General features: G+C 45.1%; 1 protein-coding gene across 1 annotated transcript; it reads left to right on the forward strand.

Annotated features, from left to right (window-relative positions):
- The first annotated feature begins 12769 nt into the window (after positions 1 to 12769).
- On the forward strand, positions 12770 to 17821 carry LOC127294572 (SNF2 domain-containing protein ENL1-like). Its single transcript, XM_051324430.2, has 14 exons — positions 12770 to 13537; positions 13644 to 13723; positions 14079 to 14216; positions 14300 to 14380; positions 14862 to 15080; positions 15169 to 15240; positions 15716 to 15796; positions 15893 to 16011; positions 16118 to 16229; positions 16342 to 16425; positions 16508 to 16602; positions 17000 to 17128; positions 17271 to 17372; positions 17459 to 17821. The coding sequence occupies exons 1-14, from the start codon at positions 12874 to 12876 to the stop codon at positions 17520 to 17522; spliced, it is 2040 nt and encodes a 679-aa protein (XP_051180390.2). The 5' UTR covers positions 12770 to 12873; the 3' UTR covers positions 17523 to 17821.
- Positions 17822 to 18330: the final 509 nt, after the last annotated feature.

Consider the following 18330-nt stretch of genomic DNA (forward strand, 5'->3'; position numbering starts at 1 on the left):
GAGAGGGATATCTTTGACCTCTACCTCCCTGAGTTCGATAAACCTTGGGTGATTCACTTAAGGGAAACTTGCTGCTGTTCTACAAACCTCTGCTCTTGGAGGCCCAACACTGTCTACAAGAATAGAAGCGTGCGTAGACATCATTTCACACTCCCAACCCGAGCAAGCTGGCGAACCACACAACTCGGCAGTGTTCCTGGGTGTCGCATATGAGCAAGGAGGATATCACCAAGTTACCCCCTCCACCTCCGCTCACTGGAGCAAACACCCGGGTCATTCCAGCAAACCGGGCTCAGCTGGAAGGAGTCCAACAACAACAACAACAACAACAACAACAACAACAACAACAACAACAGTGCCCCGGTTTATGCCCTGGTAAGAACACGACCTCGGAAGGTCTCAGAGAGATCATCCGACAGTGATGCCGAATCCGGGCGCTCTGGTGCTGGACCCAATTATATTTGGGCCAAATATCATGATCAAGTTCGGCAAGGTGCTGATTGATGACACGCGTACAGCACGCGACCGTTGGGAACCCCAAGTGGAAGGTGTGATGCGTACAGCAGTAAGTTTCCCTCAGTTAGAAACCAAGGTTTATCGAACCAGTAGGAGTCAAGAAGCACGTCGAAGGTTGATGGCGGCGAGATGTAGTGCGGCACAACACCAGGGATTCCGTCGCCAACGTGGAACCTGCACAACACAACCAAAGTACTTTGCCCCAACGTAACAGTGAGGTTGTCAATCTCACTGGCTTGCTGTAACAAATGATTAGATGTATAGTGTGGATGATGATTGTTTGCAGAAAACAGTAGAATAAGTATTACAGTAGATTGTATTTGATGTAAAAGAATGGACCGGGGTCCACAGTTCACTAGTGGTGTCTCTCCCATAAGATAAATAGCATGTTGGATGAACAAATTACAGTTGGGCAATTGACAAATAGAGAGGGCATGACCATGCACATACATGATATGATGACTATAGTGAGATTTAATTGGGCATTACGACAAAGTACATAGACCGCTATCCAGCATGCATCTATGCCTAAAAAGTCCACCTTCAGGTTATCATCCGAACCCCTTCCAGTATTAAGTTGCAAACAACAGACAATTGCATTAAGTATGGTGCGTAATGTAATCACTAACTACATCCTCGCACATAGCATCAATGTTTTATCCCTAGTGGCAACAGCACATCCACAACCTTAGAACTTTCTATCACTGTCCCAGATTTAATAGAGGCATGAACCCACTATTGAGCATAAATACTCCCTCTTGGAGTTAAGAGTAAAAACTTGGCCAGAGCCTCTACTAATAACGGAGAGCATGCAAGATCATAAACAACACATAGATATAAATTGATAATCAACATAACATAGTATTCTCTATCCATCGGATCCCAACAAACACAACATATAGCATTACAGATAGATGATCTTGATCATGTTAGGCAGCTCACAAGACCCGACAATGAAGCACATAAGGAGAAGACGACCATCTAGCTACTGCTATGGACCCATAGTCCAGGGGTGAACTACTCACTCATCACTCCAGAGGCGACCATGGCGGTGAAGAGTCCTCCGGGAGATGATTCCCCTCTCCGGCAGGGTGCCGGAGGCGGTCTCCCGAATCCCCCGAGATGGGATTGGCGGCAGCGGCGTCTCTGGAAGGTTTTCCGTATCGTGGCTCTCGGTACTGGGGGTTTCGCGACGAAGACTATATGTAGGCGGAAGGGCAGGTCAGGGGGCCGCACGGGGGCCCCACACGCTAGGTCGGCGCGGCCAAGGGCCAGGCCGCGCCGCCCTAGTGTTTGGCCACCTCGTGGCCCCACTTCGTCTCCTCTTCGGTCTTCTGGAAGCTTCGTGGCAAAATAGGCCCCTGGGCGTTGATTTCGTCCAATTCCGAGAATATTTCCTTACTAGGATTTCTGAAACCAAAAACAGCAGAAAACGGCAACTGGCTCTTCGGCATCTCGTTAATAGGTTAGTGCCGGAAAATGCATAAATATGACATAAAGTATGCATAAAACATGTAGGTATCATCAATAATGTGGCATGGAACATAAGAAATTATCGATACGTCGGAGACGTATCAGCATCCCCAAGCTTAGTTCCTGCTCGTCCCGAGCAGGTAAACGGTAACAAAGATAATTTCTGGAGTGACATGCCATCATAACCTTGATCATACTATTGTAAGCACATGTAATGAATGCAGCGATCAAAAGACAATGGTAAATGACATGAGTAAACAAATGAATCATAAAGCAAAGACTTTTCATGAATAGTACTTCCAAGACAAGCATCAATAAGTCTTGCATAAGAGTTGACTCATAAAGCAATAATTCAAAGTAAAGGCATTGAAGCAACACAAAGGAAGATTAAGTTTCAGCTGTTGCTTTCAACTTGTAACATATATATCTCATGGATAGTTGTCAATGCAAAGTAATATAACAAGTGCAATATGCAAGTATGTAAGAATCAATGCACAGTTGACACAAGTGTTTGCTTCTAAGATAGAGAGAAATAGGTGAACTGACTCAACAATAAAAGTAAAAGAAAGGCCCTTCGCAGAGGGAAGCATTGATTGTTATATTTGTGCTAGAACTTTGGTTTTGAAAACAAGAAACAATTTTGTCAACGGTAGTAATAAAGCATATGTATCATGTAAATTATATCTTACAAGTTGCAAGCCTCATGCATAGTATACTAATAGTGCCCGCACCTTGTCCTAATTAGCTCGGATTACCTGGATTATCATCGCAATACATATGTTTTAACCAAGTGTCACAAAGGGGTACCTCTATGCTCACTTTGTACAAAGGTCTAAGGAGAAAGCTCGCATTGGATTTCTCGCTTTTGATTATTCTCAACTTAGACATCCATACCGGGACAACATAGACAACAGATAATGGACTCCTCTTTAATGCATAAGCATTTAGCAACAATTAATGTTCTCATAAGAGATTGAGGATATTTGTCCAAAACTGAAACTTCCACCATGGATCATGGCTTTAGTTAGCGGCCCAATGTTCTTCTCTAACAGTATGCATGCTCTAACCATTCAACTCATGGTAAATCGCCCTTACTTGACAAGACGGACATGCATAGCAACTCACATGATATTCAACAAAATGTTGATGGCGTCCCCAGAAACATGGTTATCGCACAACAAGCAACTTAATAAGAGATAAAGTGCATAAGTACATATTCAATACCACAATAGTTTTTAGGCTATTTGTCCCATGAGCTATATATTGCAAAGGTAAAGGATAGAAATTTAAAGGTAGCACTCAAGCAATTTACTTTGGAATGGCGGAGAAATACCATGTAGTAGGTAGGTATGGTGGACACAAATGGCATAGTGTTTGGCTCAAGGATTTGGATGCACGAGAAGTATTCCCTCTCAATACAAGGCTTAGGCTAGCAAGGTTGTTTGAAACAAACACAAGTATGAACTAGTACAACAAAACTCACATAAAAGACATATTGCAAGCATTATAAGACTCTACATTGTCTTCCTTGTTGTTCAAACACCTTACTAGAAGATATCTAGACTCTAGAGAGACCACTCATGCAAACCAAATTTTAACAAGCTCTATGTATTTCTTCACTAATAGGTGCAAAGTATATGATGCAAGAGCTTAATCATGAGCACAACAATTTCCAAGTATCACATTATTCAAGACATCATACCAATTACTACATGTAGCATTTCCCGTTTCCAACCATACAACAATTAACGAAGCAGTTTCAACCTTCGCCATGAACATTAAAAGCTAAGAACACATGTGTTCATACGAACCAGCGGAGAGTGTCTCTCTCCCACACAAGCATGAATTTATTCAAACAAAAACAAAAATAGAAACACACAGACGCTCCAAGTAAAATACATAAGATGTGACCGAATAAAAATATAGTTTCAAGAGAAGGAACCTGATAATTTGTCGATGAAGAAGGGGATGCCTTGGGCATCCCCAAGCTTAGATGCTTGAGTCTTCTTGAAATATGTAGGGATGAACCACCGGGGCATCCCCAAGCTTAGACTTTTCACTCTTCTTGATCATATTGTATCATCCTCCTCTCTTGACCCTTGAAAACTTCCTCCACACCAAACTCGAAACAAACTCATTAGAGGGTTAGTGCATAATCAAAAACTCACATGTTCAGAGGTGACACAATCATTCTTAACACTTCTGGACATTGCCCAAAGCTAATGGAAGTTAATGGAACAAAGAAATCCATCCCACATAGCAAAAGAGGCAATGCGAAATAAAAGGCAGAATCTGTCAAAACAGAACAGTCCGTAAAGACGAATTTTGTAGAGGCACCAGACTTGCTCGGATGAAAATTCTCAAATTAAATGAAAGTTGCGTACATATCTGAGGATCACGCACGTAAATTGGCAGATTTTTCTGAGTTACCTACAGAGAACCCTGCCCAAATTCGTGACATACAGAAATCTGTTTCTGCGCAGTAATCCAAATCTAGTATCAACCTTTCTATCAATGACTTTACTTGGCACAACAATGCAATAAAGTAAAGATAAGGAGAGGTTGCTATAGTAGTAACAACTTCCAAGACACAAATATAAAACAAAATTGCTGTAGTAAAATAAACACATGGATTATCTCCCAAGAAGTGCTTTCTTTATAGCCATTAAGATGGGCTCAGCAATTTCAATGATGCACTCACAAGAAGTAAGCGTTGAAGAAAAAGAGAGCATCAAGGAGAAAATTCAAAACACATTTAAGTATAACATGCTTCCTATGAAAAGGAATCTTGTAAATAAACAAGTTATGTAGGCATAATGCAATAAGCATAGGAAAATTAGACAAGCTCAACTTCAAAAAAATTAGCACATAGAGAGGTGTTTTAGTAACATGAAAATTTCTACCACCATATTTTCCTCTCTCATAATAATATCCAGTATCATCATGAGCAAACTCAACAATATAACTATCACATAAAGCATTCTTATCATGAGTCTCATGCATAAAATTATTACTCTCCACATAAGCATAATCAATTTTATTAGTTGCAGTGGGAGCAAATTCAACAAAGTAGCTATCATTATTATTCTCATCATCAAATATAGGAGGCATATTGTAATCATAATCAAATTTATCCTCCATAACAGGCGGTACCAAAAGACCAGTATCATTATAATCATCATAAATAGGAGGCAAAATATCATCAAAGTAAATTTTCTCCTCAATGCTTGGGGGACTAAAAAGATCATGCTCATCAAAACCAGCTTCCCCAAGCTTAGAATTTTCCATAGCATTAGCAACAATAGTGTTCAAAGCATTCATATTAATAACATTCCCATTAGCATGCATATAAAGTTCCATGGGTTTTTTAATTCTCTCTTCAAACACATCATGTCCTAATTCAAGATAAAGTTCATAAAGATCTCTCATATTTTTGTTGTTTTCCATTATGCCTAACTAGTGTAAACAAGAAACAAAAAGATGCAATTGCAGGATCTAAAGGAAATAGCTTCGAGTACTTACAACGGCGGAAAATAGCTTAGTAGCCGGGATCCGGAGTGTGAGTACCTTTTACCTTTCCTCCCCGGCAACGGCGCCAGAAAAGTGCTTGATGTCTATAGGTGCTTCTATTCTTGTAGACAGTGTTGGGCCTCCAAGAGCAGAGGTTTGTAGAACAGCAGCAAGTTTCCCTTAAGTGGATCACCCAAGGTTTATCGATCTCAGGGAGGAAGAGGTCAAAGATATCCCTCTCATGCAACCCTGCAACCACAAAGCAAGAAGTCTCTTGTGTCCCCAACACACCTAATAGGTGCACTAGTTCGGCGAAGAGATAGTGAAATACAGGTGGTATGAATAAGTATGAGCAGTAGTAACGGCGCCAGAAAAGTGCTTTGCTGTCCAGGACTGGCGTGTGGTTGATGGTGGTAATATTGCAGGCAGTAGAGATGCAGTAAAACAGTAAACAAGCAGCGATAGCAGTATTTAGGAACAAGGCCTAGGGATCATACTTTCACTAGTGAACACTCTCAACATTGATCACATAACAGAATAAATAGATAGATGCTAGACTCTACACTCTCTTGTTGGATGATGAACACCACTAACTGTGTAGGATTACACGAACCCTCAATGCCGGAGTTAACAAGCTCCACAATATTCAATGTTCATATTTAAATAACCTTAGAGTGCATGACAGATCAACATAACCAAACCAAGTACTAACATAGCATGCACACTGTCACCTTCACGCTACGAAAGGAGGCATAGATCACATCAATACCATCATAGCAATAGTTAACTTCATAATCTACAAGAGATCACAATCATAGCCTACGCCTAGTACTACACGATGCACACACTGTCACCATTACACCGTGCAGGAGGAATAAACTACTTTAATAACATCACTAGAGTAGCACACAGATAAATTATGATACAAAACACATTGCAATCATAAAGAGATATAAATAAGCACTTCACTATGCCATTCATAACAGTGAATAAGTATTCTGTGAAATATAGCCTAAGAGACCCACACGGTGCACACACTGTCACCTTTACACACGTGGGACAAGGAGTCTCCGGAGATCACATAAGTAAAATCCACTTGACTAGCATAATGACATCTAGATTACAAGCATCATCATATGAATCTCAATCATGTAAGGCAGCTCATGAGATTATTGTATTGAAGTACATAGGAGAGAGATTAACCACATAGCTACCAGTACAGCCCTTAGCCTCGATGGAGAACTACTCCCTCCTCATGGGAGACAGCAGCGGTGATGAAGATGGCGGTGGTGTCGATGGAGGAGCCTTCTGGGGGCACTTCCCCGTCCCGCGGCGTGCCGGAACAGAGAGTCCTGTCCCCCAGATCTTGGCTTCGCGATGGCGGCGGCTTTGGAAGGTTTCTCGTACCGTGGCTTTTCCCTATCGAAGATTTAGGTCAGGGACCTTTAAATAGGCGAAGAGGCGGCTTCGGAGGGGGTACGGAGCCGCCACACAATAGGGGGGCGTGGCCCAGGCCCTGGCCGCGCCAGCCCCATGTGTGGGCCCCCTGTGGACCCTCTCTGGCGGCTCTCGGGTGTTCTGGAAGCTTCGTGGCAAAATAGGCCCCTGGGCGTTGATTTCGTCCAATTCCGAGAATATTTCCTTACTAGGATTTCTGAAACCAAAAACAGCAGAAAACAGCAACCGGCTCTTCGGCATCTCGTTAATAGGTTAGTGCCGGAAAATGCATAAATATGACATAAAGTATGCATAAAACATGTAGGTATCATCAATAATGTGGCATGGAACATAAGAAATTATCGATACGTCGGAGACGTATCAATTGATAACGGCAGCAGCATCAACATCATGTACCAGAACACCATGCACAAGATCGGCATTGCGGAGAACATGCTGGAGCCAAGCCGGACCACCTTCCACGGCATTGTGTCGGGGCTGTCATCCACCCCAATGGGCAAAGTTCAAGTTGATGTGCTCTTCGGCGGCCGGGATAACTGCCAGGTGGAGAACATCCTGTTCGAGGTGGTGGAACTCGCCAGCCCATATCATGCACTGCTGGGAAGAGCGACACTGGCCAAATCGCAGCACTCTGGGTGTAGAACTCATCAACAGTAGAGTCACCCTGCTGAAGATCATGCTCCTGACGCAACACAGATAAATAGAGAGAATCCCCTCAAGGTTGATAGCGTTGACGAAGGTGAGACCACATCTCAGCGACAGTAGCAAGACCCGTAAACTCAGAAGCAAACTGTGGCTGAACACTTTGAGAGAGAACGGCAACAACACTGACATCCTCATCACACCACTAAGTAAAAGCAGCAAGACTATCACGATAGGGACCAGGAGCTTCTGAATAAGGAAGTACCTCCTGATCATATGAATCATCAATAGCGACCTCGGCAGTCTTGGCTGCATCCTGGGCAGCCTGGGTAGCATCAGCAGCAAGGGCATGTGGAACATGCGGCGGGGTAGGAGGCACGAGAACAATGGGGCGTGGCGGACAAGAGATCTCGCCGGTAAGAACGCTCCAGAGTTGAAGACTACGCATATGGATGCGTATAAAAGCAACAAACTCCCCATAGTTGGTACCATAAAAAATCACCGGGCACCGAGGAATGCTAACATAGCTAGCAGAAGAGGATGTCATACTGATGCTCAGAATTTTTTTACACTGGATCTGGATGTAGACAGTACATGCAGGCAGCACACAGGACGCCTCACGCGTGCAAACAAAAACCAGATCGGAGTAGAGCATCTTCAAGCTGGAGGAGGCAGGGCCGGCCGGAATCGAGCGGGGTCGGCCAGAAAACGTGTAGGGCTGGCAGGAATCGGGAGCACCTGCGACGGGGCGGCCGGCAATGGCTCGGCCAGGACGGGGAGGCCCAGCCAGGAGCAGGGACGGCCGGCGATGGGGCAGTCGGCGACGACCTAGCAAGGAGTGGGGCAGCCAGCGATGACTTTGGCCTGGCAGCCTGCTAGGAGAGGCACCAACCGCCCAAGAAAAACCAGAAAAATCAACAACACATCTCGATCCCGAACAAGAAACGGGAGTGGAAGAAGAAGGAGAGACATTGGCGGCGGCTGCACAACAAGGCGCGGAGTTGCTACGTGCGGGAGGAGCTAAATCTAGAGCTCTGGTACTATGTTATGAATGGGCAACTAGTATTCACTGAAGTCCAAATGACATGTACACGTGTGGCAAAGTGCAGGAAACCTCTCATGCACTGGAGATATACAAGAAAAAAAAACTATACAACTCTAACAGGGAGAGGGACAAGGGTCGGGGGTCATGCCTCGTCCATAACATTGTTTGAAGGTAAAACATATATATCCTGTTGCAGGAAAACCAAAGAGCAAATGGGGCAAGGCATTGTGGCTCCCATGTTCATACGCTCATGCCTAGGTAAGAAGCTAGATCGAAATACCCACAACAAACATGAACAAATTGAAATGCACTAAAAAGCCACACATGTTATTTCTTTAACCACCAAATTTTGTTTATTTTGCACAGACCATTATACTTTTTCTTCCCCGCGGCGAAAGTTTGCATGCATTTGCGAAAAATATTCATGATCATTGAAATCATTCATTTTTTAATTTCCTACACAGGCAGAAACATCCTCCTCTCCTGCCCCCCCTCCCGGGCGGCGGCGGAGGATCCGCCCACCCCGCCCAGCCACCCCTCGACCACCGCCCCACAGCTGCCACCGCAGCTGGCCTCGGCCCCGGCCCCGGCCCGGTGGCGGTGGCGGCGACCCTTCCGTAGAACGACGAGAGGGAGGAGAGGGTTTCCGCGGCAGTGTTTCATGGGAGGTGATGAAGCGACGATGGAGGAAGCCGGGCGGCACGGCTACTTGGTCGGGGCCTGATGCTCTCCGTCGGTAGCCATGGAGGATTCGGTGGAGCGGGGGCGGCCTCCGCCCCCGGTGACGGTTTGGCGGTGGTACGCATGGTCCGTGCCGTCGTCCTCTTCCCCGGTGATCCGACAGGAGGGACTGGTGGCGTGGGGGCTGCTGGTCTTGCTTTGTTTTTGGTGGCGATCCTCGGATTTCTCGCAAGCGAAGATGAAGATCTACCGGAGGTCAGTTTGCTTTGATCTGGATGGAGAGATGAGTTTCGGAAAGCTCCACCGACGAATGGAACAGTGCATCTTTTGCCTGGAGTTTGCTGGATCGGGTGGTATTCAGTCGCGCGCACCCATGTTTTTATTCCGATCGTTTGGTTCCGGGGGGAGCGAAGCGAAGCTCTATTCTATGTTGACATGAGGTGACTTTTTGGTCCATGGTGAAGTCAGAAGAATATCATGAAGGCCGGATTGGTGGACTAGCTAAAGGAGGTTCGAGTCTCCGTGATGCTGAGGGATTTGCTTGGTGTTCCGGGCTCCGTATCAGTGGTATGCATGTGGAAGCGACAACACTGGTGAAGTTATGAGTCTTTCCTCTCAGGGTGAAAACTCAAGGTCTAGCCTTAACTGGTTGTGCCTGCCAATGATCTTGTTGGAGGCATTGTTTTGACACTGAGTACTATCTCCAGGGTGAAAACCTAAGACCTTTGGTCGGGTGACGACGGTGCTGATGCACTATTCCTTTCTTGGAGACGTCGTTTTTGGAGAGTCTGTATCTCAGGTGTTATCACGGTGGTGGTTGTATTACTGTTGCTAGGTCTGAAATGGTGTAGGGGAAGTTTTATTTCTTAGTTTTCTTTACTCTTTTTTTTAGTTGTATGCATCCGTACTGTCACTAGGGTGGGACGTTGTTGCATAGACTAAGTGTAATTGATATCTTTTGATATTAATATGGTTCATTTATAAAAAAGAAACATATAACTATATAAGCCCGCGATCACATTTGATTTCCGCAAAGAAAAATCGTGGAATCAGCCAAGAATCTGGTAATTAATGACCGGAAAAGAATCCTAACAGCCCACTTATACGCGGTACGATCAGTCCACGGGAATGGTACTCCCTTTGTCCCATGAAATTTTGTTAAATGTTTGTTAAAATTTAGATGTTATTTAATTTACTGTCTAGGTGATTCGAATCTAGACAAATTTCAGATAACTTTTCGTAGGACAAGGGGAGTACTATACTGAAGATAATGTGGCACTGGTGGCGTGTTGTGGAACTGGGATTATTTTGTGATAAGTAATGAATTTTATGAAAAGAAAGGACCTCTTTATTGTGAAGTCTCAACATAATTGATACTGTTAAATTTATATTGAAAAACACTATAAGATATCGATTCTATATCAAATATTATCTTGAAGTTGTTCTTGGCGATTTTTTACGCCACAGTCCACACATGTGAGTAACTTTTTTCGGCTTTGAGTCGTGGCAATTTTTGAGGCCACTAGCCGCGGATGAACCGACTAATTTTATCATTGATCAATCAGGATATTTCCGTTCGCGTCGGCCGAAAGTGCGTCAGAGGTTCAGCGGGTCAATAAATAGTGACCGAGCCATCCGTAACGACGCAAATACGTCGTATATTTGCGCCTAAGATGCGTCGTGGCGGATCCTGCGCAGACGCTCCAAGTGACCGCTTGCTTTTCCACTTGGCTCGCCTGGCAGCGAGCCGCAGGGCTGTATCAAGCGCATCGCTTCGACAGTAAATTGCTTCGGCGTCTTCGTCGCAGCCTTCACCATCAATGTCGCGGCAGCCTCTTCTGCATGCGAACTGGCAGACGGCGGCTGGGCTTCTGCGCCGTCATCAATGGCATCGTATCACGTGCGCCCGGCCTTAAAAAATCGATCGGCATCGTCATTGCCATCACCTACACCACGGACACCTCCGCTCCTATCCCGCACGACCGCGCGTCGCCGCATCACCATGGGAAAGAAGAAGAACGACTTCGAGGCGTCCGACAGCGGCACCAAGAAGGCGGAGCGGACGCACAGAGTGCCACTTCCAGTTGAGGTGGCGCGGCCCATGCACAAGAACTAGACGCTGTGCGACGACTGGCGGGACGTGCACCTGCCTAGCGGCGTCTGGTGGCTGAGCCACCTCTGGGTGCCTGTCCCGCCCGTGCCTCCGCGCGAACCAGACAGGAGTGCCGACATCCGGTGCAGGCGGTGGTACCTGCCGCCGGACCTCCGCGCCGATCCCACCTTCGCCGTCAACTCCAACACCTGGCGCAAGACCGAGAAGGGTCCGAGGAGGAAGGCATACTTCCTCGGCGACAAGGACTTCCCGTTTGACCTTCCACCGCCGCCTCATCATCAATCACGGCAGCCGCCGACGCCTCCACAGGACGACGCCGATGACTACAGCGACGGGCTGGCCTACCACAACGAGGAGGCCAAGGACGACAGCGACGCCTACGTCGCCTGCATTTTTCAGTAATGGCAGGCATCCATGGCGGAGGGCCGGGAGTTCGAGTACCCGACGACGATGACGGACGACGAGATCAAGAGGCTCGGCGTCCTCGTCTCACGTCTCAGAGGTGGACCGGCCGGTGCAGCCGCCGCTGCCCCGGTACGCCACCGACATCATGCCACCGGGCCTCACGGAGGAAGAGGCTCTATGACGGGTGCTCGAGGACTCGGCCCCGCAACCGGTGCAACCGGTGCAACCGCCGCCTCCACCTCCGACGTACAACCCGTGGGCGGCTCCACCTCGACCACCAGCGTGGGCTGCTCAACCTCCACCACCGGCGTGGGCTGCTCCACCTCCACCACCGCCGGCGGCACCGGCGTATGTTCCGCTGGTTCCCAACTGGCTGTGGCCGGTACCGGAGTTCTCCGTGATCGACGACGATGGGGAGTAGGCACATGCGTTAGTAGGTTTTATATTTTTATTTTCCTTCTTTACTATGTAAATTATGTTTTTAAGTTGAAAAAATGTAAAATCAAAAAAATGCGTCGTGTCGCCAGATCCACCCAACGCAAAACGAACGCGCGGTCGATTTTGACCATTTGGATCGACACAAACGGACGCGCGCGAATATTTTGAACGTTCCAAATATATTCGCCCCGTTGGAGATACCCATGGAGGTGTAGACCACCGTACCTACGGTGCTGTAGGTGTGGAGACGTGAGGGAAGGACCCCGTGAGGGGAGGAGTTCATGGTGACCGTATGAATTGGCCGTTGTTCCTTCCCGAGGCATACAACGCAGCGGCGCAGCCCAGCTTGCATTGCGTGAGAAGGATATATAGGCTGAGCTAGAGGACCGGAGCCGGGGGAATTCGAATTTCGAAATTTGAACAGCCGACGCAGGCGCTTTGATCACCGCGCACTCTTAGGTGCACGTTGTGCATCTCCTAGATCATAGGCTTTCAGTTGTACTGTACCTGTATATAAACCCGGCCCTCATGGGCTATCAATGAGTTCCACAATTCTTCTTCGTATCACAGCGCAAGTTCTTGATCTCTCACCATGGCCGCCTCCTTCAGCTTTGGCTCGCTGCCAGCCTCGACGGCCGGCGCGACTCCTTCCTCTGCAGCGCCCACTGCCGGCGCCTCTCTGGCGTCGCCGGCGCTCACCACGGCGCTCTCCATGGCAGGTCTCTCTCCCCATGTGGTCACTGCTCCCCCTACTAACTCCTCGTCGATCCTGTCGGTGCTGCCTCAGGAGGAACTGGTCGCCGCCGCCGCTTCTTCTTCCTCTTCATCGACCGCGGCGGCGAAGACCATCGACAACGACCACATCAGCAAGTACATCCACTTCAAGCTGGGCCTTGCCGGGAGTAATTACTCCATGTGGAAGAAGCTGTTCCACTCCGTGCTCTCCAAGTACGACGCGCAAGGCCACGTCGACGTCTACACGCCACCGCTGGAGCAGGATGCTCGCTGGCGCCACGACGACATCACGATCCTCCACTGGATCTACGGGACGATCTCCGACGAGCTGTACCACGTCATCGCGACACCGGAGAACACCGCCTTCCAGGCCTGGAACCTGCTCAACTCCTTCTTCGGCGACCACCAGGCCGAGTTCCGCTCCGTCGTCCAGGGCGACATGAAGATCTCCGGCCTCTCCTTGGACGACGTCGACCATCCCGGCCATCCTTCTGGCGACACCCACAGGCCAGGCCTCCCAGGTATCAGTCTTTTCATCTCCCTCTCCTAATCCATCTACTTCCCCCAATTAATCAATCGTTCCACCCTCTGATTCGCTCCGTCGGTGATCCCCTTCACTGAATGCAGAACCTGAGCATATGGATGAACTTCCAGATTTCGAGATGGAGGCCGCCGGTGGAAGCGGCATGACACTATCTGCAAATTTGGTATGTTCGCAGTACTGTAAAATGTCAACGTGTTTCATATAATCCAATATGTGCAATAGCATTACTTCCTGTCATTATGACTCCGTTGAGAAATTACAATTTTGACATTAGCTGAGTTCTATGTTGCCGAAAGATGTACCAATATATGAGCTAAGTTGTATTTTCATCTCCGCTTTGACATGTGAAAGCAATTGCATAGCTGAATTGCATTCAAATTCCAGATTATCTAATGTCCACTTTCAGTCGAATCATGAGAGGACGTTGGCAAATGTTACTTATCTTTCTAGATTATTACTTCCAGACAACTCTACTAAAGATATTATAATTCTTGTTGGTACTTGACATTTGTTCACAGGAATTAAGAGAACGGATAAAGCCATATTTCTTGCGTCGTATTAAAAGTGAAGTATCCCTTGAGACTGGTTTGACAGATAATAAGCGGCTTCCGAAGAAGAATGAGCTAATTATCTGGCTGCAATTAACTGATCGCCAGGTATAAATTTGGTGTCATTGATGCAAAACTGGTAGAGTAATCGGATAATGAGGATTTGCGATTTGTCTATCTTTTGGGTGCAGAGGCAACTTTACAAAGCTTTTCTGAACAGTGAGCTTGTTCATTTAGCAGCATCGCAAGGAAATCCCCTGGCTGCAATCACGGTTTGCATAAGCTTATAAATCCTTTTCGTTGCCCAGTCTTGTGTACCTTTATTTGTTGTCTTGCTGCTCTCATCTACTCCTTTAGTTGACTTCACTTATGCTCACAGTATACTTGCCCAGATAAAAAAATACTTATAGCTTTTACAATATTCTCTAAAAATATAAGGTCTGCTTGTGGAAATGATGACGTTATCTCTATCTTTTGCTCATTCACCTCTAGCTCTACTTTATTTATCGTTAAGCATGTGCACTAACTAACAATTATCTCTTATTCCCCAAAAAAGATTACCCTTACTATTAGTCGTTTCTGTTATCTCCGAGGTAAAAAAAGAATGCACCTTTTAAAATGAAATGCAGGGAGTGTATCTTTTATCTGAAGCTGCATTTGCTAATTACATGGCATGAACGTATCACTTCTTTTCTGTGTGCACGTTCTTTTGTGAAATTTTATCTGTTTCATGTTTTTCCTTTTCATCAACAGGTATTGAAAAAGATATGTGATCACCCACAAATACTGACTAAGAGAGCTGCTGAGCACATTTTGGAAGGCATGGATGGAATGCTAAAGAATCAGGAAATGGGGATGGCTGAAAAAATGGGCATGAACCTCGCAGATATGGCTCATGATAATGATGATGATGATGTAGTCGAAGTTGGTCCGGAAGTATCATGCAAGTTATTTTTTATCTTGGCCTTGTTGGTAAGCATTCTTTGATGCACATAGTTGTTATAATTGCACTGCGTGTATTGTTTATTTAAACGCAAATGATTAACTCCTACGGTTGCAGCGGAATCTTCTTGAAGAGGGACATCATGTTCTGATTTTTTCTCAGACTCGTAAAATGCTAAACCTGATTCAGGTCGGTTGTAAATTCTTGTTTGTGTTGGAGCCCTATTTGTGTGACATAGTATCAAGTTAGAGTTATTATTTTGTATACATTGTTTTTTTTATATTTTTGCATACATGATAAGCTCTGTTACTAGAGTAAATGGGCATTTTCTTCTTACGAAATATAATGATGTTACACTTCATGCACGTCTTATAGTTACGTATAGTATTAGACATTTTTACACAACAGAAGAGACATATCAGATTCAAGTCCCATTCAATAGCAAAACAGAATTACTCGAGACAAGAAGTGTCTGATAACATGGGCTTTAGCATTACTGGTGGCTTTTGGCATCTTTGATCTTCTGTTGTCATCAAAGGTCGTTTAGTATGTCTATTATAAAAACAGTTTTGAGATGTGGATATTCACTTATTTTCTGTGTTGTTTAGACCTAACTATGTCAAACACACTTTCTGTGTTGTAACACATTCGATTATTGTAACAGGAAGCTATACTATTAGAGGGCTACAAATTTTTGCGCATGGATGGCGTCACTGAGGTTTCGGAGAGGGAAAGGATTGTGAAGGTTCTTGTCCGCACTTCCCTTTTTCTATGTTGTTTTGTGCCATGGACTCAATTATATATGTTATGTTGCTTACTTATTGTGTGTTTGCATATCTAGAATTTCCAAGAGGGCCTTGGAGCTCAAATATTTTTACTGACCACACAAGCCGGTGGTCTTGGACTTACACTCACCAAGGCAGCTCGTGTCATAGTAGTTGATCCTGCTTGGAATCCAAGGTAACCGAACATCGACACATCCTGATCAAGTGTATTCCTTTTTGGTTTTATAGAATGCTTGTCACTACAACTTTTTTATTCCATAACACAATCCTCCTTTTAACAGTGCGGATAATCAGAGTGTTGATCGTGCTTATCGAATTGGACAAACAAAAGATGTGATTGTCTACCGCTTGATCACATCTGCAACCATCGAAGAGAAGATATATAAGTTGCAGGTTCAAATATGATACATAAATTCTTACTCCAATCTTTTTCATATGACATCTCAAGGTTGTAGCTTCAAGTTCCATACTTCTGCTTCCTTGAATCACGTAGTACTTTTTCCAGGTCCTCAAGGGTGCTTTGTTTAGGGAAGCCACGGAGAAGAATGAGCAGACACGTTACTTCAGCCAGAGTTACTTCAGCCAGAGTGTACTTGTCATGATACTGTTACTTGTCATTGCTTGCTGTATTTCCTACTGGATACCATGACTAATTCTGTTGCAAATTTCAGGAGATTCAAGATCTATTTAGTCTGCCAGAACAAGGTTTTGATGTTTCTCTTACGCAGAAACAATTGCAAGAAGAGCACGGACATCCGCTTGACATGTAAGACATTTTTTTTGTTCCATCAGTTCGGATGGTATATATAGTTTTGATGTTTCTCTTACGCAGTTTTTGTTCCATCAGTTTTGATGTTTCTCTTACGCAGAAACAATTGCAAGGGTTCTTTATATGTCAACATAAATTTGAAATGAAACTGGCTACAACTATTACCTAAAATAAACCAGTCAGAAAATGCACACCAAAAGTTGAGGTTTTATGCTGACATTTTGACATACACAAGGCTTTAGTTGTTCTTGATATGACGAATATAGGGTACGCAAAGGAAAGTGTAATTATTCTTGAATTTTACTGTACAGCGCTCCTGATCCCTGATATATATAGTTGCTGGTGATGATTCTATGTTCTTGCCCGAGAAGTAATCCTGTTTTGCCTCTTCCAGGGATGAGTCGTTGAGGGAGCACATAGAGTTTCTGGAGCAACAAGGAATAGCAGGTGTAAGCCATCACAGCCTCCTATTTTCAAAGACAGAAGTGTTGCCGATGTTGAGTGAAAATGATGCATTGGGCAGGTCAGTGCGTGTCTTCAACACACATCATTTTGACACTCTTTCTAGCTGCTAGCAAATAGATTGTAGTGTGTTTTCTCGAACACAGCATTGTACTGTATAGTAATTACTAACAGTAAACTAAACTTGAGTTTATGTCATGTAGGGGTGCTGATGCTAAGAAAACGAATGCTTCGCTGCTAGAACAAACACAAATTCAGATATCCCTGAAGAAATCAACTGTCTGGCAGAAACCCTCGCGAGCGCGGTACGTCTCCTTGAACTTTGCAACGACGAACACACTTTTGCCTTATCTTACAATAAGCTGAGAACAATGTATATTGTGGCTGTCAGACTCTGGAGTCTGAGGCTGCGTGAATGTGGAGATGAGATACATGCTTTAGATAATGAAAACTGACAGCGATCGCTGATTCGTCTTCATCCAAGGAAGGAAGTGATCAGTATGTGGATCTATCATGTCGAGGCCGGGGTTGAAGTCTTGGCCTACTTGGAATTCAGTGCATGCTGAATATGTATTATGTTGTTTGTTATGTTTCACCTTTTGATGGTTCAATAGATGAATGAACACAATGGATGCTGGTTGTTTGTTTCCACCATATGGATCGTAGTATGTAGAGGCTGGGTTGAAGTGTTGGCCTAAGTGGAAATCATGAATAGTTCAGTGCTCAGTGAATATATATTGTGTTGTTTGTCCTATTTCACCTTTTGTTGGTTCAGTTTCTCTCTTGTGTTCTGGATGGATGAATGAACACTTTGGATGCTGGTTGTAAGTTGTTCCCAATGAAAATTGAAGAGGATCGAGGGTCATATCTCTGAATCCAAACATTTTGTGTAGTCTTGTGCTGCTGCCATTGTTTATGTCCTATTTTCCACACAAGGAAATGGAATCTCAACTGATGTCTCCACAAATGACAAAACTGATGTGAATGGGTTCACGGGAGTTGGTGCGCGTGGGCTGGACCAACTCATACCTCGGCACACAAGATTGGAATCTCTTCCACATTTTTGACTTTGAAGACCTCGAAAAATAATATTTTGACTTCTTCATATTTTTTACTTTGGAGATCTCGACTGATTTTTGACTTGTATAAAAGTTGAGTTTATCTTTAATGAAACTAGTTAGATTTAAATTCAATCCTTTTCATCTGTGAATTATAGACTTGGATACAACACAGCGGTACACAGCATGCCCTGATGGTGGAAAC

Source organism: Lolium perenne, chromosome 1, assembly GCF_019359855.2.
Source record: "Lolium perenne isolate Kyuss_39 chromosome 1, Kyuss_2.0, whole genome shotgun sequence".
Lineage (NCBI taxonomy): Eukaryota > Viridiplantae > Streptophyta > Magnoliopsida > Poales > Poaceae > Lolium > Lolium perenne.

Coding starts and splice junctions, on each gene's coding strand:
- LOC127294572 (XM_051324430.2), top strand. CDS start 12,874: ATGGCCGCCTCCTTCAGCTTTGGCTCGCTGCCAGCCTCGACGGCCGGC. Junction 16,012..16,117: donor GATCCTGCTTGGAATCCAAG/GTAACCGAACAT, acceptor TCCTTTTAACAG/TGCGGATAATCAGAGTGTTG. Junction 16,230..16,341: donor AGAAGATATATAAGTTGCAG/GTTCAAATATGA, acceptor TACTTTTTCCAG/GTCCTCAAGGGTGCTTTGTT.